This window comes from Corapipo altera, unplaced genomic scaffold, assembly GCF_003945725.1.
Source record: "Corapipo altera isolate COAL_440 unplaced genomic scaffold, ASM394572v1 47, whole genome shotgun sequence".
In the NCBI taxonomy this organism is placed as follows: Eukaryota; Metazoa; Chordata; class Aves; order Passeriformes; family Pipridae; genus Corapipo; species Corapipo altera.
Genome location: NW_020884897.1, coordinates 9,866,761 through 9,890,268, shown reverse-complemented (window position 1 = coordinate 9,890,268; position 23,508 = coordinate 9,866,761). Strand labels below are relative to the sequence as shown.

Here is a 23,508-nt window from a genome sequence, read left to right as displayed (position 1 = left end):
TAACCAGGAAAGAGGGAATTGGAATAGCAGAGCTACTTTTTAAAGCAGATCAATTTCTGATAGTGATGTTCCAGTCTGTCTCTAGATTTCCTCAGAGCTGGCCAACAGTCCAATGTACTTAAAGCTCCCACTTCCTCTACTGTTAAAATAGCAGTGATGCATCAGGCAAATCCAAAAGCTTGAAGGTCTTGATAAGGACAGGTGTGTAATTTGTCCAGAGATGATGCTGTCTGTCATCTGAATATCAGAGATAGCAGGAGGTAATTGAAACCTGTCAGAGCCACATGATGGTAAGTGAAATCCAGGTGTCTCCAAGAAATTAATCCAACAAAATACCATAGTTCAGTGCCCTGAAAACTGAATTCTAAGTAATATCTAGTAAACAAGTTAATGTGCAAATACAGTGCCTTTTCTATAAGTTCTGTAAATCTATCTGGAATTAAAGACTCTACAAGGAGATTTTTCTTCTAGTTTTGGTGACAGTATCGGTGCCATGTTGTACATTCATGAGCTCCTGCTTGTCCCCATTGTCTCTGCATTAGAGTCAAACAGCACATAAGATTGAGCTGGAATCGTAATCTGTCTTTGCCTAACCTGTAAGATTCTGAGTATAATCATAAAATAGAATGTGAAAAAAAACTTTGTGGGAGCCTTTCTGGAGATGATGCAGATGAATGAGGAAAAACTGGGTTTCAGAGAAAGCCCAGGTGATAGTTCTGATTCTTCACATGAATAGGGACGTGGGCCCACTGAACTTCACAAGGTAATCCCATTTATAGGTCTGTTCTGATATGGAGTGGGTTTGCCCTGATCACTTGCAAAGTTGGAGGGCTTGAAGCTGTGGAAGACAAAATATGGTCAGATACCACAACAATGAAAACAATCCATTGAACAATCAAAATAATTTCAAGAAACCTCTGTCAGATGAGGCTGATGGTGGTATATGCATCTTTTTCTGACTTAATAACTCCAGGATGCCTTTACTGCCAGTGGTGATCACTAATCTAAAGTTCTCTCTTTTCCCCCACCTGTTTCTCTTAAATACAGGAGCAGTATTTTGCTTTGAGACCTGAGCTAAGGATGAGGAACTACGGAAATATTACCGACCGTGTAGAACTGAGAAAAAGATTGAACTGCAGGTCATTTAAGTGGTATCTAGATAATATCTACCCTGAGATGCAAATATCTGGGCCCAATGCCAAAGCCCCACAGCCAGTTTTTATTAATAGAGCACAGAAACGACCAAAAGTAATCCAGCGTGGAAGGGTAAGAGAAACTTTCTTAAATAACTGACTTAATGTGTGTTAATTATTTCAAGATTCTTAAAGATTTGCTCAAATACAACAAAAATAGTCTTTTTCCATAGAGTTCTAACTTTGCAACAAGCTGTCTTGAAAGTAACAGGATTTTTGTCAGGATTTCACTCTGATCTGTATTTCAGGTCATCCTCAGACTAGATACTGTTCAATGAGGTTTCTTACCCAGAAGCTCTGAGTTATAAAGTTTTGCTGTCTTTAGAATATGCTTTCATGGCTGTTGGTTCTGAAGATGGATTTGGATAGAGAGAAATTTGGACTCAAATACTCATGCTCTGTTGGTTTGTGATAAGAGTACAATGTAATTAGTTTCCAAACTCATTGCTTTTACTGGGTAATTTTCTGCAAAGGTGAACATTTGCATCTGAGGCTGCTGATGGCTTTTCTGTTCTTCACTGTTAGATAATGAATGAAAAATGAGGTTTTTCTCCTTTTTTTTTTTTTTTCTTCAAAGTAGAAATGAAGAGAGAATTTTTGTGTATTCATGAAGAAAATCAATTCATGCCTTAGCCCTGACACCTTTGCTTATGGGTTTATATGCAGGCAAAGCCAGCAAACCGTTGAAGCTGTTCTCTCCGGTGTCAAAGTCACCTGCTGTGTGCTTTCTGTGCCTCCCAAAAATAATGGGTAGCTTCAAATCCAAGACAACTTTCTTGATGTCTTCTCTGTGAAAGGGAAAACCTTGGAATAAGCTGTTTCATGTGCATGCAGGTTATGGATATCGGGTTCCCTGTTAGCTCAGGGGTTGGAAGCACTAAATAGTGATGTCTCCACAGGGGACACAGGCTGCAGTAGCTGCTGACAGTTGCTGGTTCTGCAAGTAGTTTCAGTCTGGAGGACCTGAGTTCATGCAGAACCTATTGACATTATTATATTTTTTGCTTGGAAACAGCTGTTGGGAGTCCACTATTTGTGCAGTATTTTTGTTGTAATATCCCAGCCAAGCTGTCAAGTTATTTATTAGGGCAAACATGTAGTTTCCCTAAATAAAACTGATACAGTGGGCTGATTTCCCTGGTTGTTGAGTGCTGTTACTCCCCTAGTCAGACCTTTTTTTCTCTCTTTTTTATTCTTTTTTAAATTTAATAGCTTTCTGCTTTCATTCAGACAGAAAGTTAACTGAGGAATTGTTGATGTGGGGGAGACTACTTGAGGGATCTGAATACTTCAGCAACACTTAAGGGTAAATCTTCCTAGCAGTTATTTACCATGGTTTAATTTTGAGAAAAGTTTGGTGCACCCTTTAAGAAGTGGGGACAAGACACAGAAAAATGTAGCTCTTTGGCTTGGTTCTCTGGGGTTCAAGAATTATACCCAGCATTGTATGAGGGAGTCAGCTTTGGCTCTGATGGTTGTGTAAACTATTTCCAGATGCCTGCAAGGAACAGAACGATCAGCCAGTGTCACCACTGCGAGCCAGACTCTTTAGGATTTGGGAGGAATCGCTCCAAATCTTAGTTTATTCTCAAAAACTAGTTGGGCCAGAGATAAGTGCTGGTTTGACAAGCTGGGAAGGACTGTAATGATCACAAATGGTGACAGTTCTTACCGGTGCTATCAAACGCTGGTCACCACGGCCAATAAAAACAAGGACAAAAAGCTTATAAAACTCATGTAGCTGTATGGTTTGAAAGCCTTCTGTTGAGTGAGGAATGATGAGATCTGTCCTACAAGTCTCTGGGGTGTAAGGAAATGTTACTTAGAAGGATTTTTTGTGTAATTTGTTTCAGATGTGTGTAGGGAACAGGAGAAACATGGTGCACTTGAGGCAACTGTTGATGTGCCTTGGGACAGCTGTTTCCAGAAATGATGTTTAGTGAAGAATACTATTTGGTATTTGTGCTAGTTCGTGCTGTCACGTGACTGAGCAGTTTGTTCTTTTTATTACTGGAAGTGCCTTTTGGTTTCTAAAAATCCGTGGAGTCAATAGAAATGCCAGGACAGCTATGGATGTCTTCATAATAAGACACAGCAGGCCAGTTAATCAGCCTGGCCTTGAGTTCAGGGCAGTAAATTCTTTTTTTCCTCTACATTCAGCTTCAGATTGGAAATAGTTATTTTTAATGTGGCTGGCAGACCTGGGGCCCTGCCATCTCCCACTTTGAGATGTTCAGTCAGTGATTGCAGCCTGAAGAGCCTGATCCCCCACCATGTCAGGGGAAGAAAAACAATCAGGCTGAAAAGAGGTGTTCTGCTGGCCACCGGTTAGTTCAGGGCATGTCTGTAACTTAAAGCCAGAATTAGAGTTGTTTTGTCTCCCTGAATACCTCTGTGGGGATACATTAAGATCTTCATGGTTTTTGACTGTTGTAATAGGGATAACCTAATCTTTAATCTCTGTGGAAAATGTCCTGGTGTCTTTTAAGGTGGGCATCATTGCCCAAATCGGACTAGGTAGGGCATTCGAGCAAAAATAAGCATTTGGGTGTTTGTAAAATGTTCTCTTCTTCCCTGATTCATCATTAAAATACTTAGCTCATAACTGTGGCTTTTCAGTTGCCTAAAAGCTCTTGAAAATCAATTTGTAAACAGCGTAAGTCTCTGAAGTTGTTTGTATCACAGCAATTCCTTCTTCTTTCTCCTGCTTCGTGAAGAGAGGCTGTAGGAGGAGAATTATGTTTAAACTAAACTGTAGTAAAATGTAGTTTATAAAGTACAGTTGATTTTCCTGAGCAGAGTATCTGGGACCTGAGAATTCCATGGAGACTGATGAGGGGAAAGAAACTTGACAGAGTACAGCCAGCATGTGCTGAGCCAGTCTGTGGGTACTGCACTTGTACCAGAGAGGGAAATCTTGATGTAATTAGAAAGCAAATTGGAACTGTTTAATGCATCTTTTTTTCTCCAAATTGTCTGAAAAACAGAATGTGTTTTTTTTTTTTTTAAAATCTTTCCCCCCCCCTCCCCAATTGGAAGGTTTGGTTGGTTTTTTTTGGGAACACTGAGTTCTAGAGCTTCCAGAGCATCACCCTTTGGTATATGATGTTTGTTGCTCACTCTGTCCATCAAACTGTTTTCCTTTCACAGTTGTATCACCTCCAAACCAACAAATGCCTGGTTGCCCAGGGCCACCCAAGTCAGAAAGGAGGCCTGGTGGTGGTTCGGGAATGTGACTACAACGATCAAAACCAGGTATGGTGTTCCTCATTATATGGAATAGTGATTCACATCTTAGAAACTACTACTATGTTTTCCTGCTGGCAAAATGCCCTGGAATAACATCTCATCAGCAGACAGGCTGATTTCAGAGGGTGGTTCAAACCACAAGGGTGGCCAAGGACACTGGGGAGCTTGCTGCTCCTACTAATGCCAAGTGTTGGATATCTCCTGTCTTTGTGGTGTGAATCTCTTATGTGGCTGAAGACTGTCCTTTAGTGGCTCCTGATGAGTTCATAATCCACTGATTTGCACTTCAGAATTTGTAGCAGCTCTTTCAGTCAGTTCCTCATACTGGGATTTAAAGCAGCCTTTTCCTGCCCTGCTCATCTTTGTGCACTGTAGAACTAGCCCTCTGCTCCTGGAGTGGCTGTAGTGTGGGGTGAATGAATGATGTGTTGTTGTCCTTAAATAGAAGGAACATAGAAAATTCTTTGTCTGCAGGTGAATTTCTGATCTGGGGATTAGTTAGGGATGGATATGAAAACGTAATGAGAATTTTTGTATTACTACATGAAGCCTTTGCTATTTCACTTCTTTCAGGCAACAGAAATTCAAGACTTGGATAAACAGTCTCCAGGGTAGAGAGATCTTCAGCTAATATCATAAAGACTTCTAACTAGCTAAGAACTACACTGAGAACATTATGATTTAGGAGCCCGTGGGACCCAAGTCTAAAAACTAGCTCGCATCTAAGGAGAAAACTAATTAAAGACAAAATAAATGGAGCAGGAAGTAATGCAGCATAGCTTAACTAAAGGTGGGTTGTGCTGGACTAACTTGATACCTTATGAAATGGGTAGGAGTTTCCAGGATATGGAAACGGGAGCAGTAGAAGCAGAGTGATTTGTGATAGTCCCAACAAAGTGCTGTGTGCTTTGTCACCTGATGGGACTTTCTGTACTACTGTGCTACCTGTAGCCTCACCAGTGTGAGGGGTGTTTGCCAGTGTCAAAATAAGTGTGGGTGGCTCTAGGCACGTGGCCTTAAGTTCCAGTTGTCAGGCAGGAGCAAGGAATACATCCCTGTACTTCAGAACCCCGAGTAATCATCACTATGACCAAATTGTGGGTCCCTGTGTTAAGGGTGAATTAATTAAAGCTGGAATGGGAATGAAGGTTTTGCTATGGGGTCTATTCCATTAGCTGTAAGACAGTCAGCAAGTCTTTTAAATATAAGGACTGTGTACATGTAATAGCAACTGATGGGCATCACTGATTGCACATTTACTGTGCCAAAGCTGTGATGCTGCTTTCTGAGCCATTCAGGTTGTGGGCAAGAAAGCAAAAATGACTGCCTGTGGATGATGTCCACACAGTTATGTTTCCCTTCTCCTTCCTGCAGTATTTTTCATAGTGAAGTGCCACATGGCTGGAGGAAGAAGTCTGTTGTTTTTCTTTATCAAAACTTTTTTCTGATTTTTTTTTTTTTCCTCCCAAAGACAACCTTCAGTTAGCCTTTTGGTTCTGACAAAGAGAAATTTGTGCTCTGATTGTTGATATTTGGCTTCTTTTCTCATGAATCTATTTTACTAGTGGTAAATTTAGCCATTAGTTCTCATAAAAAAACTGACTGTGCTATCTTGTTCCACAATTTTGTTCTCCAACCAAGTATGTCAACCAACACTATGTTTTTCTGCCATTAGACTTATTTTGTTCTCCTAATAAATCCCCAGAGTGCATTCAGCCAGCTTTCTGTCATATCTCCGTGAACAATCTTGCTATAGATACATAAGAACAATGTAGAGAAAGATGACACACTTATTTAACAGCTTCTGCTTATAAAAATAGCAAGAAACTTTCTGACTATTGGAAGCTTTTAGCTGTTGTTTCACTTAACTCACTGGCATTTTCAGCTGGTTTTGCTCTGGAACCATCTGGTTCGTGCCTTTGTCCTGAGAAGGCCTGTGCTGGGTCTGGTGAATGCATGTGAGAGCTGACCAGACTCACTGAAGTTAGAAGATTGACATCACAAGCAAGTCTGTTTTGCCTTTAGTTTATGCTTGCCTTGTATTCTCTGGCCTTCATAGTGTCCTCACTTAACTCCTGGATTTAAAAGAAATAACAGATATTGTGTAACTTTCAATTGTATCAGAATTATGAGTGATACTTTTCATTGAAGTTGACTTAGATGATCATCATTGAGTCAAGCACATCACACCATCCTATTTTCTAGGGTTTGATGTGACAGTGACATTCCATTCATCTTTTTGATACAGAAAGAAAAAAGAATGAAGTGGTTCTCAGAAAGGTGATGCATCTAAAAAATACATGAAAAAATTTTGTCTAACTTATAATGAAAATTTGAATGCTTAACTGCAAAGGAATTACTCAGCCTGGGATAATGCTGGGTGCTGAACACAAATTTAGGAAAAAGGGATGAAAATCATGTTAGAAATAGCACAAGTAGAAGAGGTGATGGGATCTTACAGAACAGAGGTTTGAAGTGACAGAAGAAGCAGAAAAATTGTGAATTTCACAAACAGAAGACTAACATGGAATGAGAAATTTTGTACTTGAAGAGAAGTCATGTGGAGGAACTGCCAAGATTGCCAAAGTAAACACACTCCTGAAATTCAGTGGTGTGCTTGGGCTTTTTCTGGAAACCAAACTGCAAATGCATAAGGCAGTGCAAAACACAAACTTAGGTGTCAAAGGAACTGAGAAAATATTTAAGTGCGTTGAAAGATCATAATGAAAGACAAGATATCAAAGTGGAAGGAAGAAAGTGTGGTGGAAATTCTACCCAAAATCATCATGCCAGGGTTATTTGGGTGGTTTATTAGGAATCAAGGATGCTGAAGCAGGCTTTGGGATAGATCCTACCCTAAAGGAGGAGTAGAAATACTTACTGACAAACTTGGAAGAGAAGCATCAAAGAACACCAAACCCAAGGTTTTTGGAGTGAAGCATGAGGCCAACACAGGGCTAACTAGTGAGGGGTGTTAGTGATGTAACAGCTAAAAGAAGATTGGACTTGTCATGTAGATAATGTGTGCCTGTGCCACCATCCTGACTGAAATGCTTAAAGCCAAGTTCCTGTTCCAAAAAATCTGCTCTTCAAGTCCACTGAATTATGTGGATTTTTTTTCTACTGTTTGTTTTTAGGTACACTTCTCTGACTCTTTAGCTTTACTTTCTGTGTTGTAAACTCTCTTTTGCATGTTTACCTCATTTCAATAATTTAACCTTTCTCTTACTTAGCAATATATGAATCTTTTTAAAAAGATGACTATTGCTATTCCAGCTGGGGATAGTGCTTAAGTGTCTGAAGCATGTACATCTCTGCTCTGAACCTTCAAAAAATAACTTCCTTGAGCAGGAAACTTCAGAAAAGCTCTGTTAACACCCCTGTAGCACTTGATAAATGTAAGAATATGTACTTTACAAGCTGCATCAAGAGTGACACTTTTACAAAAGTGTCACAGACTAGAATGATTCACTCCCATGTGCAATTCTTGTAGAAGACTTTTCTCTCTAAACATCTAGATCATGGCTCTTAGTTTGCTTTTCAGATACAGCACATCTGGAATGAGTGTGAGGATGTGCAAATTCAGTCTTGCTGCTTTTCCATGAAGTATTGAAGGAACAATTCTTGGGGCCCTCTAACAATTGTCAAGAAGCACCAGCAGCACACTGAACTGTGGAACAGAGCACATCTATCAACTTTGGAATGACCTTCAGGAGTATATTTGGGTTTCAGGGTAGCAATAGCTTAAGATAATGAGTACAGACCACCAAACTTGCCTGTTTCTGATGATTGTCACAAGCTGTTCAGTGCTGTGAGGTCACTGCTGTCCACAGCAGCAGGAGCTGGAGTATATGCAAGAGGCTGTGATGATACAAATTGTTGGTTATGTCTCTTCTTCAGAGCTGAAGCAGCTTTTCTGTGCTCTTAAGCTGAATTTTTGTCTTTTACAAACTGTCTGACAGAATAATACAGCAGTGCCAAGCTAAGCAACAGATTGCAACTGATGAAAGTCCTGGAATGCTTCTCCTGTCCTCATGGCTCACGGCAGGGATTTTCTTTCAAACAAAGGGCTGTTTCTGTAGTAGTTACTGTCTTCTGTTTACTGGAAATTTTCAATGCATTCCTCTAGTGCTAATGCAGTTTGCAGACCAAAGAAAAATGTGTATCCACAAAGCTTTGCCAGTTGGCCAGCCTTGCTTTTTGCTGCACTCCAGTGCACTCTGAAAGCCAAAGGGTAGGCAGATGCTTCCTGGTTTCTTTCATATAATTAGGTGTTTATTCCCTAGAAACAGTGAGCTTCCCTTTTCTGCCTACTATGGATTCTTTGATTTATTGTTTTGTATTCTAGGTCAAGTGTTAGGTTTTGTTTTAATACCAGTTGCTTGTATTGACAGTGGACTCAAAGTCTTCTACAGGTAACTCTGTTTTTCAAAAGGCAGTGATAGTATGGGCTGTTCTAGGTGCTGAGGCACCATCTCAACCCCTTCCTCATTTGCATTTCTTCTGAAGTACTTCAGCCAGCTCTTATCTATTTACATTAATTAATCTCACTGTAGGAATGATTTAATCTTTCACCAAAAAAAACCCCCAAGCAAATAAACGCACACACCCCCAAAAAAACCCAAAACTAAACCAACCAAACAAAAAAACCCAGCAAAAAGTGAACTCCAAACCAAACCAGTTCAGTGACACAGCCCTTTATCTCTTTATCATGGCAAAAAAGTAACCCCAGAAGGAGATCACTGCGATATAGGGGTTTATGGAAGGGGTGAAGGGGATATCTCCTTTACCAAGAGTGGCAACCTGAAACCAGTTAGGAAATCCAAATATTAGTAAAATGAGAACAATATAGCTCCCCTTTCAGCACTGTCACAATCCTGTCCTTGCAAGGAATTAAGCTGTGGTCACCAATGAAACTGTTCATTAAGCTGTATGTGAGAAAAAGCTGTTTCTACCCACCTGTTGGATTTTAAATGAGGCTAATGAAGTTATAACAACAAATCTTGGAGAAGACTGTGTGATTTCTTCGAGTTTTATGGGATGAAGCAAAGTCCTGAAGGTACTAGAAGCCCTAGGAAACCTTTGTCTTAAATCTGTAAATAGTTTGAACTACCTCTTGAGGGGACTGAATTAAACATCCGGTTCTTCCTGAGCTGCACCTGTATAAAAGAAATTCAGACTAACAGAGCTTGTACTTTGGACCTCCTCCCATTTATTCTGTCCACAAGACCTGCTCTACCACGTGCTGTGCACCTCTCTGTAGGTGGCCAGAAGGACACACGGGCCAGCTTTGCCCTGGCAGTGAGAACTCTTATCCCAGGTCTGCAGGTCCCATTTCCACTGTTGGAAGCTTGAACCAGCTGCTGCCCAAGTAAGACCTCGGTGCCCCTGCAGCCACAGGTGCAGGCACTGACTCTCATGGGAGGCTTGGGCAGGCACCTGAGCACTGCCACATCTGAAATGCCTCCCTTGAAGGTGCTCTGGGGACATGCAGGACCTCAGAAGGGTCAGTCAGCAGCTGAATGGGCCACTGCACTCCAAGACTAAAGGGGTGTTGCCTGTGTTGAGAGGCAGGGAAAAAAGGCTGCTAGAAAGAGGCCAGTCCTACAGCATTCACCAAATTCAGTCATTTATTTAGCTACAAGAGTGACCAATTTCATTATGGAGAGAGGTTTTTATATACATCTACCATTTGGGTTTTATTTGAAAACAGAACTGATTCATTATATTCTAATTGCATCCTGTTGATTTTCTTTGACACCAGTGAAAAGGGCCAGTGATTTTTCTTAGCAGATCGTTGCCATGTGTCTCTTGGGGACAGCAATTAAAGGTGCTGCTTTCCTGTGGGGAGGAGCTGGGCACAATTCCAGTTTGAGAAACTGAAGCCTGGTGGAGATGCTCTCCTGGCTCTCTTAACTCACTCTGCTGGTTAGGAAGTTCATGCATGCAGGATGAAAATATCCTGCACCTCATCTATTAACTTTTTTTTAAAATAAATTAAATTTTAAAAATGGCATTTTTTGTAGAAAATACATAGGAGGACAAAACAGTCTCAGAACTGAGACATAAAACCTAGGCAGGTACCTTTCTGCTTATGGACTTTTGATACTGTACTACCTACTGGGAATTTATTTCCTATATGGGCCTGTTGCTCCTGACAGTCTTTAACAACAAGAGCTAAACATCATCCTTCCAATCTTCAGCAGCAAAGTAGTTAATAATTTTTGGAGTATGCAAAGGCTTGCATTTGTATAACAAAGAAAGCCCATGGGGTGGCTTTGATTTCCTTGTGCTTGAATCTGTTACTAATCTGCAAGTTCATACTGATACTCTAATCTGAATTTGGAACCAAATTTGGGCCTATTTTTCCACATCCCTTTGTTTTCTACACTGAACACATAATTAGTTTGAAATTAATTTTGACTGTCTTGTATGAGCCTTTGGGGAGAATATCACATGGGATTTAACCACTGTTTTGTGGTCTTTGCCATTACTCAACTTTTGATTAAAGGTCTGCTCCCTGTGTCACTGCAGTCTTCTATCTCTTTTCTTACCAGTTCTACTCTTGTTTGGATTTGGCTTCATCATTCTTCTTCTTCTAATAGTGGTACTCTTCTGGCAAGTCTTGCAATTTCTCCATTCTCTCCTCCTCTTTAATCTTGATGTGCCTTCTTTTCCATGCCAGGGTTTAAATGGGAAAAAAGTACGCTGGAAGGCACAGAGTGCCTGAGGTTAGGGCAGATTTTAATGTAATATCTGCACTTCCTCCAAGGAGGCCTTCACTGTGTTACAGTGCAACTGTGATAATGAGCTGTGTGCTTTTCAGTCATGCTGTCCAACTGAGACTGTGTCCCAAATCCCAGTGCCCTCCAGAAGGCTGGTTTTAGTTTCATCAGCCAAAAAAAAAAAAAAAAGTAGACAAATCAGAGTTTATTTGCATGACTTTTCTGCCTGGAATTTGATATTCCGTACACCGAGTGTCAACCAGACTTAGTGGGGAAAAAAAAATAAATCACACTGGGGACATGGTGGCTCCAGCACTGAGCTGTGAGAAATGAGAATAGGACTGGAACAAGAGCACACCAGAAGAACTTAGTTGCAAGTAGGTACTTCGTGCACAGGTATGAGGGGCTTAGCTCCTCTTGTTCACAGAGTTATGAGAGCTCCAGGTCCTCCACTGAACTGATCTTGGCCCAGGTCTTTGCAGGCCTGAAGGAACGAGGGGGAGAGGACCAGAAGCTGCTGTAATTAGTCTGGTGTTCCAGCTTCCCTGAATGTTCAGCTGTGCCAGATGTGCCTTGCTCAAAGCAAGGTTGAGGCAGCCCACTGAGAGCCAGCAGGGTGTGGGCATGAACTGCAGCAGCTGAAGGTGCCTGGCATCTTGCTATGCCAACAATAAAAATACCTGCTTGTGCTCAAGCAGCGTGTGGGAAAGGACAAACTGAGGTCTCGAGTGTGTCTGTGCTGCTGGTTAGAGCTGGCAGTGATTTTCAGTGTGATCACACAAACTCTTCTAATGTCACATAAATTCAGGAACCCAAATGCAGTTGAAGCTGCAAACGTGAACCAGTGCATTCCTGTGTCATACAGGTGGGCCCCAGAGAGGGGCTGCATTCAATTCCCACCGCTCTGAGAGCTGCTGGGATGTTGTGTAGGCTCTTGAGGTCCAGATCAAGACTTTTTCGTGGTGGTTCAACCACAGTGAAGTGGATGTGAAATGGGGAGGAGTGATCTCTGTCTAAGCACAGCACAGGTACTAAGAGTCATTTGTCTTGGGAGCAAAGAAGGATCATCTTTGGATAAGGAGATTTACTGCCTGGCTTAAAGGTTTTTCTCAGAGGGCAGCTGGCTGCCTGCTCAGAGATGCACTGCTTGCCTGCTGCCTTATCTTGTCCAGCTGCCTGGGCAGGAGGGACACACGAGGGCTGCTTAATTTTAAAAATGCTACTTACAGGGCAGAATCACAGCTGGTCCTTTCAGTGCCTCTGCATGGGGCAGTGCTGTGTGATGTTGGGAAGGCAACAGAGCCCTGCAGCTCTGTCTCAGTTGCTGGGGAAAAGGAGCAAAGAGGCAGCGAGTGTTGCAAGGCACATCTCTGCCATCCAGATGCTGAAGCCGCTGAACCAAAGAGTGAAGGCACCTGTCCTGAAACATTGTAATAAATGTCCTTCTGTCTTCTCTTTCAGGTCTGGATTTACAATGAGGATCATGAGCTGATTTTAAATAACCTGCTTTGCTTAGACGTTTCGGAAACTCGCTCGTCCGATCCCCCCCGCCTCATGAAGTGCCACGGCTCCGGCGGCTCGCAGCAGTGGACGTTCGGGGTGAGTGGGGGGGCTGGCACGTGGCATGTTGCCTCTAATTAATGTCTCAGTAAGTAACAGTAGCACTAACAGGACACCAGGGTTGAGTTTAATTATGACTGAGTCTCAGTTGTACCACTGCACTTGTACTGTACTAGGCCCAGCCCACAGTTCAAGCGCAGAATCACAGAATATGCCAAGTTGGAAGGGTCCCACAAGGATCATGGAGTCCAGGTCCTTGGCCTGCACAGGACCATCCCCAAGAGTCACACTATGTGCCTGAGAGTGTTGTCCAAATGCTTCCTGAACTCTCTCAGGCTTGGTGCTGTGACCACTGCCCTGGGGAGCTGTTCCAGTGCCCACCCACCCTCTGGGTGAAGAACCTTTTACAGGTGAAGAACCTTTGCACAGGCTTTGGTAGCTGTGTTTCAGCCTGAATAAGACTTTTGCTGAGCTCTGGGACATGCAAGCCCTTTGCCACATAGGAAGGTTTCTGCAGCTCCACTGAGCCTTTCTTCTGCCCATCACAGCCACCCACAGCACTGTGGCTTATCTGGGATGTGCCAGAAAGAATAAAATCCACCCCACAGCTTTGTTGTGTTGTGTTTGCAGGACTGGGAGAGAGCAGTCCATGTGGTGATTCCTGCTCAGTGCCTGAAGAAGCAAAGGGCAGAGCAGTTGCTTCTGCCCTGTAATTGATCCGTTGATTTAATTGTTGGAGTCTGGAGTGGCAGATTTCACAAAATTGAACTAGTGCTGCTCACACATGGAATTTATCTCCTGGGTATTCACTCAGAGGCTGCCCCTCACATGCCCTCAGCGTAGCAGTGATTCTGTAGCACAGACATGGTTGAACAAAGAGGAGGGAGGGCCCTGCCAGCACAAGTTCCCAAAGTGGAGTCACATTTGGCTGTTGCAGCCCAGGATGGTTTGGAGATACAGAGGCAGATTATTGTGTAAGCAAAGGGCTGTGTGTGTCTGACACTTGCACCAGCAGTGCCACAGCCAGAGCTGTCAGTGGGAGTGGGAGTAGTAAACTGAGCAGTTCTGCTGATAAGAGATTACTGAGGGTTCTGCAGCTTGTGTCAGCAGACAGAGGTTTTACAAGGCTGAGAGAATGGCCATTGCTATTCAGTGCCTGTGGCTGGTGGTGATGCCTGTGGTGGTGGTGCAGAATCTATGCTTCACATGTGAGACATGGGCTTTGAGCTGCCCATTGCTACTGAGGGTGTGGTAGGTGGATCTGCAACAGTGTCACATTGCTGCTCATTAATGATCCACGGCCGAAGGGAGTGAATCCAATGTCAGTACTGGTTAGGAAGGGAGTAGGAACTGAAACAGGAAAACATCATCACAACATTGTAGTTTGCTTGTACTGCACGTGCTGGTCACCTCATCTCAGAAAGGCTAAATTTGGCCCGTGGAAGGCTCAGAAGTAAGAAAGGCAAATCAAAGATGTGAGACACCTTTCCCATGAGCAATATGTGAGCAGGCTGGGACTCTTCAGGTAAGTGAAGCCTTTTGGAAAAAGGCGAAATCATGTCATTGGTACAAGGAAAGGCCAGCTGTGTGCTGTTGGTTACAGAACAAGACTGAGAGTGGAGGAGTATTTTGGAGGAGTGCTATGTGTTCCTTCTATGTTCTCCTGCTTCCCTGGACATCTGCTCATGGCCATAGGCAGTGACAGAGCCTGATGTGGCTGTTCTCATGCATCTGCTCCCTCCATGCTGGACAGCAGGAGGTTGCCCATGGGAGCTGCTGGGGCTGGGCAGAGGGCCTAAAGGGGCTACAAGAGAGCTGGAGAGGGACTTTTTACAAGAGCACAAGGGGGAATGGCTTTAAACTGACAGAGGGCAGGTTTAGATTAGATATTAGGAAGAAATTCTTTGCTGTGAGGGTGGTGAGGCACTGGAACAGGTTGCCCAGAGAAGCTGTGAATGCCCCATCCCTGGGAATGTTTGTGGCAGGGTTGGATGGGGCTTTGAGCAACCTTGGCTGGTGGAAAGTGCCAGGGAGGTTGGAGCTAGATGATGCTTTAAGTCGCTTCCAACCCAAGTTATTCCAGGTTTCTATGACCTGTCTGTGCCCCACTGTGGCTTTGTGCCCTCCCTCTTTGCTGAGTGCTGGGGAATGGGTTTGATCATTCCTCCATCTCATTAAGAGACTGTGCTATAAACAAAATCCCAACTAGGTCCCTGTAAGGACGTGAGAGTCTTTGTTGCAAAGCCTGGATGTGGTTATGGGATGTGCTGTACTCTGCTGCTGCTGTGGGTCTGGTGTGGCAGGGAGGCTGCTGAAAGGCTCATCTGTCAGGAAGGAGCATCCCCTCCCCTTGAGCATCGCTTTCAGCTTCAGGGTGACAATGGAGAACAGAAGTTTTAGTAAATAAATCCCATCTGTCTTTGTCTTTCCTCTAGAAAAACAACCGCCTGTACCAGGTCTCTGTGGGGCAGTGCCTGAAGGTGGTGGATCCACTGAGCCACAAAGGGTACGTGACCGTGGCCATCTGTGATGGGTCCCTTCCTCAGCAGTGGCATTTTGAGAGCTGAGACAGCGAGGCTGTGGCTGAGGAGAGTTAAGCTGAGACCTGGTTCCCCTTCAGCTGCGATTGAAGTCGTTCTGGAGGGCTCTGTGTGGAGCCCTTGGCTGCTACACCCGGCACACCCATCGCAAGGACCCCTGGAAATGCCCTGCCCTGAAGGGCTGCGTGTGTGGGAAGGTCCAGCTGGGCACTGGTCCCTGGTCACAGCAGTGACAGCAGCAGCCCCACTGCAGGACAGCACACAGAAGTGCAGTTTATCATCGGTTCCTTGGATGATCCTGGATGATTGGACTGGTTTTAAGTAAGAGAAATCATTAGCGCAATGTAATTTAAGTGGTGAGAGTTCAGCTTTGTGGATCTTTTAAATGACAATGACAGAAAGGAGTCCTCCTCAAGTATTTCATGTGCAGTATCTCAATAATTTACATTTCTAGTATGGGTTTACTGGCCAAATTATTTTACTTTTTCTGGAAAATATTTTTATTCCCTTTTATCTTCTGAAAATTGTCATTCGTAATATTTAAATTTAGTTCTTTTAATTTACAATTTTAGGACAATTCATGTAGTTTAAATTCTTTGCTGTCATTCGTCACCTCGTATTTAAAACAAAGTAACTATTGCAAAGTCTATTTTGATGACTCATGACAGTAGCTGCATTTAAAATAAAGTATCATTTTTTAATTAATCTCTACGGCCTTACTCTTTGTAGCTGTTGGACCAGAAAGCACCTACTTACAGAATGATACAAACTAATCTTCACACAATTTGGGTCTTCCCTTGTGTCTCCCTTGCTCATGTCTTGGAAGGTTTCACAGATAATGTCTCTGGTTTTTTCCCTTCACTTCTCTGTTTTCATTTATTTCACTGTTTACCTTTCTTTGACCTCCTGCTTCAGCCTGGGGTGCTGCTTCAGTGCATGGAAGCTCTTGCAGAAGAGAACTGCTGCTCTGTTTTTTCTTAGCACCATTGGCCTTGTTTCCTATGCCACAGTGACCTGCCTGCCCTGGGAACGTGCACTTTGGATGTTGGCAGTACCAGGACAGCCTTGTCCTTTTGCTTGGGCAGCACAAACATTTTCCAACTGCACAAATACTCCAGCATCCAGTTGTTGACATTTTGGGCAGTGTGAGGGAGATGATGATGGAGTAATTACAGACCCACGTCTTCCCACAGAGAGGAGATTCACTTGTGACAGACTGTGTTTGGTCCTTCAGCCCTCTGCCAGGGCTGGCACCTGAGGAAGTAAAGGAGCAGGTGAGAGCAGCACTGGCCCCCAGGCAGCTGTTTTGCCTCCTCCATCAGTCCTGGAAGCAGTGAGTCACCGGCGGGGAGAACCAGGTGAGTGGGTTTAATTGCAAACCAGAACAGCAGGCTGAAGTGGAAGTTCTTCCAAACAAAGCACTGCAATGGAAGTAGTCGAGTTAGACATTAGCAAAGCTCCTTCTTACCAAGAAAGCCTCTAAAAACAACCCCAGCCCCCTTGGTCAGCTGAGGCCTGTGCCCTTGGAGGGGCACTCGGAGTCTTGAGATCAGCTCCCAGATGGCTCTTGCAGGGCAGTGTAGGGCTGGAACACGGTGTCAGCTCGGAGCAGAACCCTTTCAGTGGCAGCAATGGCAGCCTGGTGGTTGCTGTGTGTGGAATTAATTCCATCCTTTTTGTGATGAAAGGATGGGCAGCAGCTTCATTGATGCCTGTCTGATTAACCCTGACTGCTCCCAGGGGCCAGTGTGGAGCAGCCAGAAGCTGCTGGTGCAGCTGGTCCCAGCTGAGTGCTGGGCTTTCCTGTGACATTTGTGTTGGCACTCACGTTGTGCAGCGGCCTCGCTCAGCCCTTTCTTTTGTGGCCTTTGTCTTTTTAAAAAATAGTAAAAAAACCCCCAAGAAACCCAAACAAATCCTCAAACAGGCAGAGCAGGAGCTTGCTTTATTTACAGTCTCAGTCTGTTGCCACAGAGAATTTCTGACCTTTTGCTCCTGGTGAGGAAACTTCTGTCACCGAGAGCGGCGCCGATTTCCAGGAACAGATGGAGGCGATGGCGCTTTGGACGGTGTCCGTTATTCCTGCCGGGAATTATTTTTGGCCACAGTTGTTTCTGCTGCAGCCACACAGGCAGGCCAGCACACGAAGATTTGAACAGGGTTACAGATCTCTGCCCTGAACACCCAGCCCTGGGCCAGGTGACTGTTCCCAGCTGGGCCCTGCACGGCTGCTTGGGGCAGGGGAAATGCATAGTTTTGTCCTATATTGGAGTGACTGCTCCCAGCTGCCCCTGTGGACTTGGGGTGAACAGGAAGAACAGAAGGAAAAGCCCCTAAAAGGGGCAGATGCTGTCACAAAGCTTGTCGTTGTCACACTGAGAATTTATCACTTGTAAAGAATACAAAGAAACTCTGCCCAGGGCTGATTTTTAAGCCTCCGTGTCAAGTACCTCCTCGAAGGCTCCTGGAGTTGTAGTGGCCATGACTGACAGAGGAGCAGAGTGTCCTCCAGCAGCCAAAGTGCACAATATAAATAGATATAAATAACACTGCAGAACAGCTCTGGCCTGGCTGCTTCCCACTGCTCCACAGTAAATCTTGGAGCCTTTTTCTAGCCTCAACCCGTGCTGAGGTCTTGCTGGGAACACCTCTGGTGTCACAATTCAATAGATAAAGCAGAAGTTGGGGTCAGCTGTCCCTGCTGTGTCCCATCCCAGCTCCTTGCCCCCCTCACTGGCAGCAGAGCCGCCCCAGGGCTGGGTGAGCTCTGCTCAGCAGAGACAAAACATCCCTGATGGCAACACTGTCCTCATCCCAAATCCAGAGCTGGGAAGGCACCACACCAGCTGCAACGAAGAAAATTAACTTTATCCCAGCACAGGCAGAATCTTCATCTTTTGTAGATTTTCCGGGTAAAACATGACTGCAGGGAATGGTGTCTGGAAGGTGCTCAGGACATGGCACCACAGTGTGAAATTTAGGGTGGAGGTTGCACTGGAGAAGGGGGAAGGCAAATGTCTCTTGCTGGTGGAAGCAGACACAAATCCTGGAAGAAGCAGAAAACAGACACCTCAAATGACAACAGGAGGATGTACTTTATAGATGTAAAATATTTTTATTCGTAAATGCTGATCTTCTAAATCTGTTTCCACAAATTCCAAAACCCATAACACTCTGTATACTTCAAAAAATTCTTTTTTTTTGTGTTGTTTTTGTATTTTTTTTGCCAACATTAGATACTATTATACAGAACAGAAAAAACTGTAGGACAAATACTGGTAGGATGTTGGAATATTGTACAAGAGAAGAAAAATATTCAAGAAACAATTTAATACAGCTATTTATCAAGAGAAAAATATATACAATTGATTTATTCTGTAAGATAAAAATACATCATGCCATATACATTACAAGTTCAGAACTGTATTACTGAATATACCAACAGTTTACAGTCCACTTTAATTGTGCACACAAAAAAAAAAAAAACTTCATTTTTTTTTTTTATATTTAGCCTGTGAAGTGTCAGTACCAGAATTTTAAGTACAAAATAAAAAGCTAACCTGGTTCAAAATGCTGATTAAATTTCTACAAGCAAACACAAAACAGTGTTTATTTTTTTTAAAGAAATGTAAACAAAAACAATCCATACAAACACATCTTTAAATTACATTTTCCAAAACCCTATTGCCAGAGTCCTGCAGCTGCAAGCACATTACACCTAATTTTTTTCCTTGTTTTCCTTTTAAGAAGGCTATCGCGTCAGACTGAAGCTCCAACTGATTCTATGCTGTTTACATGATTTAATGTAGGCTGAACAGTCACCTAATCTTTACTACTTTTTGCTGAAGAAAAAAAAAAAACCCATGTCCAGCCTCTATTTTGGGTGGTTTTTAGCAGTTATTCACAGTTATCACAAATTGTAAGCACAAAAAAACCTGACTTAAGAAATAGGGATGCAACAATATAATACAAATAAAATTAATCTAAATTACCCAAACATCTACAAAAGTCAGAGTTGTAATATACACGCCCTTACCAGGCTTAAGGTTTACTTAAAAAAATTCTCGTAAGACCACAGTTGAGACTGCTTTAAACATACAAAACCCTCTCTCTTTAAATTGAGATTTTGGTTATTGTGTACTGGGAATCGCATGTCTGTGAGCACATGAGATCATATTGTAACATCCCTATTGACGTTTGAGAATAAGCACCCGAACTGCTGCAGAGTCTGGTAGCATTTGGTCAATAACTATTTTTATACTGTATTTTTTTTTTCTCAAAATATTTACACTTTTATACAAAGTAACAGAGTTTGTTAGTTCTGCAGGTAACAGCAGCAGCTTGGCTTTCTTCTAACTTTCTTTTTAAAAATAGCTTCATTCACTTATTCAATAATAAATACAAAAAGGTTCTCTTATTTTACAGAAATCAAAAACTACAATAAACTGACTCATGGAATCAAGTATTTAAATGTATTTTAGTGCAAGTTATTTTTTTCCCTTAGCTCTATCCCTAAGGAAGTCGTTTCAGTACATTCCTTGTTCAGTGGTGTCTACTTTTATTTAAAATTTTTCTTTAATTAGAGGGCCTGCCCCTTTATCAAATAAGGCTGTGGCCAGCACTTTGGACTTCTCCCTTTCGCTGGTGATTTCAGTCTTACATTCATAGTGGCCACCTGCCCTCCCGCAGGTCAGCCAGCGGTTCTTTGCCCAAGTTAAAACAGTTTCTCCTTAGTGAGCTCAAAAACAAAAGTGCTGGACCATTCTGTTAACTCAGTTTAACCTCCACGTGTCTGGAAAGTCAGCTTCAGATTTTGCCGGCTTGCTTCTGGTGCTTGTTGGTTTGTGTGGATTATTTTTCCTTTTTTTTTTTTTTTTTTTCCTTTTTTCTTTTTAAATACTTGTGTAGAAATCTGTACTTCCAGAAGTGATTTTTTTTTCTTTCCCCCTTCAAAAAGGCAACAATTTTCCGTCGACAAAATCAAAATGTGAATCACTTCTTCCTAGGGACAAGCAACCCTCAAAGACAGCAAGGAATGCATTCTAGTTCATCCACTTTCGGCAGTTTACAGCTCCACAGTGACATGGAATCTTGTGCTGGTCATCTTCAAAGTCAAACTTATAATCATAGCAAAGCTGGAAGGAGACGAAGGAGAATGGTTATGGAACAACCAGAACTGGCCACAGCTTTCCCTGTGGCTACAGGTTCAACAGCAGAACACACCAGAGGTTGTGCTGTTAGGGACTGGCGTGGTTTTAAAGGAAAGAAGGGAAATGTCACCTCCCCCCAGCACAAACGGGTTGTGTCATGGGCCAGAAATCATGGAAGTATCTAGAAATGGATGGGCCCGGCAAGAGGTGGGTAAGGTCCAAACCCGCCCTTACCTCCTCCCCCTTCTGGATTCTTCTGCTGGAGCTAATGATGATTTTGTGTCCTCTCTCAAAAGTGACCACCTCAGCCACGCAGTTGGGTGCACACGAATGGTTGATGTACCTACGGGAAAAGAGCAGGACAAAGGTCACCTCCCAGGAAAATGCATCCCTTGAGGCAAATGTAAACCAAACCTCAGCATGGCCTTAGCTCCACGGGCTCACCGCCTTTCCACATACAATTATATTACTCTGTAACTTGTGCCTTTACCTAGAAAATGTCCAAAAAAAAAAAAAAAAAATCAAGCATCAAAAAAAATCAAGTGTGAAAAAAAAATTCCATTCCCTCTTCATAGCTGCCATGAAACATACTGAAAGATGGGCAGAGCTAATGGAAAAGAAGACATTATTTTGGTGGAACAATCCGTAGACTGAATGTATCAGCTCAGAGAATAAAAACCTCAAAGTCAGCCCCTCACAAACAGCCCCAGGCCAGGGAACGGGGGTGATGGCCCAGAAGGAGGTCAGGGAATGCGGATGATGCCCCAGGAGGAGGTCAGGGATCTCTCCAGGACACCCACCTTGCAGGGCCTCCTGTCAGGGTGGCGTCGATGACGTGGTCGTTGTCAATGCGGAACATGTACACACCACGATTCTGGAAAACACAATTGGGACAAGGGCTCTTGTTAAGATTTTACTTCATTGTCAATGAGGAAGCAACAATGTGGGTCAGCTCCAAGTGCCCTCCTGCATTCTGGATCAGGCATTGCCCACTGGCTCACGAGGGAAGGCACGAGTCACACACTGCTGTGTCCTCACGGGTTTGTGGGGGATGACGGGTCATAAAAATAAACCTCTGGCCAATTTATTTTTCCCTCACAGCTTCCATAGTGCTTTTAATCCATGCTTCCAGTGCTGCACAGATAGGCCCTGTTACAATGCCACTCAATTACACGAAGGAAGTTGCTTTAAATTTAAAGAACTTCTCATTAAAGACTGAGGTCCTCTGCCAGAGCCCCTCCTTCCTACCTGGTCAGGGTGCTGTGAGATTTGTTAAACACACTCGTAAGAACCACTGTGGATTCCTCTGGTTATACCTTTTACCTATTGCATTTATAGCACAGCAGAAAACAAATCAGGAGACCTGAATTCATGAAGTAGAACAGGGGACCTGAAGTCATCAAGCAGAAAAACAGTGTATGTTTTGTTGTACCAATGTTTAGACGGGGAAGGGGAAAGAGAGAATGAACAAGCACCCCCTGCACCTGAGATTCATAGAGCTTCTCCTTCCTGTTTGCCACCTCATTCCGGATAATTGTTCCGATATATTCAATGACCATAGTGTGCTTTTCAATGTCTCGAGCAGCGTATAAGCCCAGGCCCTGTGAAAAACACATTGAGATTTAGAGTTATGTAATAAATCTGCATTGACACTCTGTTCCTCACCGTGCCCCAAACTGCTCCTGCAGAAAATAATGTGGAAAGGAAACTACTTGGAGAGGGGGAAGCAGCACTGATGTATAGCTGATGCCTTAACAGAACCCAGCTTCACAGGGAACTTTTAGATGCAAGAAAACGTACTTGGCTGCTGTCTTGGTGAAAAAGCTGCTCTTACCCCTCTGACACCTGACTGTGTAAAGGCTATAAATTCACTGAAAACCAAAGTGGGCCTTGCTAGGCTGGAGAAAGCTGATAGGAATCCAGCAGCAACGTTTAAGTCCAACCTGAAATAAACAACAACTGTGTCTGTACACGGCGAGATCAGTGACAAAGCTTTTGCAAAACAGTCTGTGGAGCAAACCAACAGCATTACATAAAGCAGTGGGTTTCTTACTATCATTAATGCCAACAAGTATTGAGCTCTCCACGCTGGTCTTGTACCACTTCACTCAGCTTGGCCTGAGCATCTCATGCTCCCACTGTGCGTTTCTATTTTTAGTAGAAGTTTTACTACGGTTTTGAGAATTTGCTAAAAAGTCCCACCCCAAAACTTCAAAAAAATATTTTTTCTAGATGACTGTAACAAATTAATTTTTAAGATATTTACAATAATCAGAAAGAAATCTCACTTAACGTAAATGTATAGAAGGGATTTGCCACATAAAAATCACCCATTCTGGGACGAGACTTGGCGGAATTTTGCAACAGGTTTAGTTTCAACTTTTGATCTAAATTTACATAAATATTTATACAGAAAATAAAGTAGTTAGAAAATACAGATGTAAAATAGATATAAATAAAAGTACACGTAATTTTTTTAGTATCCATTTTCCAAAGTGGGACTGACCTGAATCCGAGAGCGAGCCAGGTACACGTTGGACTTCCACTCGGTTTTCATCTTGCGGTACTGAGAGGACTTGGAATGGACGAACTGTTTGCTGTAAGGCGCGTTCAGCTCCCCCGTGACTGTGCTCTGAAAGGACTTCGATGTGCTGGTGCTATTCAAGGTGTGAGGCCTGTAGGGATTGGGCATGTAACAGGAAAGAATACAAGAAAAACTGAAGATTTCTCTGAAGAACAGCCACGGGACCCATTAAAAACCCCTCCAGACATACAGACACTTAAAGCCAGCTAGCGGAGACACAAAGCGGTTCCTCTGACCAGGGCATGCACATACACAGCCAAGGACGACAGGGTTTGTAAGCAGCAGACGAAAGCACAAATAACCCTAAAGCAGCCTATAAACCCTGGGCTGTACTATGTGAAATTAAAACAAAATACCTTAACACAAACCTCTTGACATGGGTACTCATTTTAGGCTCGGCACGGGCGCAGCCCGTGGGGTTGATGGCAAGAGGAAGTTCCATTAAGGGGTTTCGGCCATAGCGGAAAGTGTAGTTCTCGCAGGCCTCAACCCCTGGCAGCTGCAAAG

At 43.3% G+C, this 23,508-nt stretch overlaps 2 protein-coding genes across 4 annotated transcripts in view; one reads left to right on the top strand and one right to left on the bottom strand.

Annotated features, from left to right (window-relative positions):
• GALNT11 (polypeptide N-acetylgalactosaminyltransferase 11) overlaps positions 1-15,972 on the top strand; it is a 48,770-nt gene extending 32,798 nt beyond the window's left edge. For all 3 annotated transcript variants that reach the window (XM_027648502.1, XM_027648504.1, XM_027648503.1), the window contains exons 9-12: positions 1,048-1,266; positions 4,344-4,448; positions 12,629-12,766; positions 15,163-15,972. In XM_027648502.1, coding sequence (XP_027504303.1) covers positions 1,048-1,266; positions 4,344-4,448; positions 12,629-12,766; positions 15,163-15,294 — 594 coding nt within the window. In that variant the 3' untranslated portion in view covers positions 15,295-15,972. The remainder of the gene's footprint in view (positions 1-1,047; positions 1,267-4,343; positions 4,449-12,628; positions 12,767-15,162) is intronic.
• A 2,394-nt stretch (positions 15,973-18,366) lies between these two features.
• Positions 18,367-23,508, bottom strand: part of KMT2C (lysine methyltransferase 2C) — a 194,642-nt gene continuing 189,500 nt past the window's right edge. The window contains 6 exon segments of the mRNA XM_027648467.1: positions 18,367-20,402; positions 20,652-20,760; positions 21,218-21,291; positions 21,902-22,018; positions 22,924-23,092; positions 23,358-23,500. Coding sequence (XP_027504268.1) covers positions 20,310-20,402; positions 20,652-20,760; positions 21,218-21,291; positions 21,902-22,018; positions 22,924-23,092; positions 23,358-23,500 — 705 coding nt within the window. The 3' untranslated portion in view covers positions 18,367-20,309.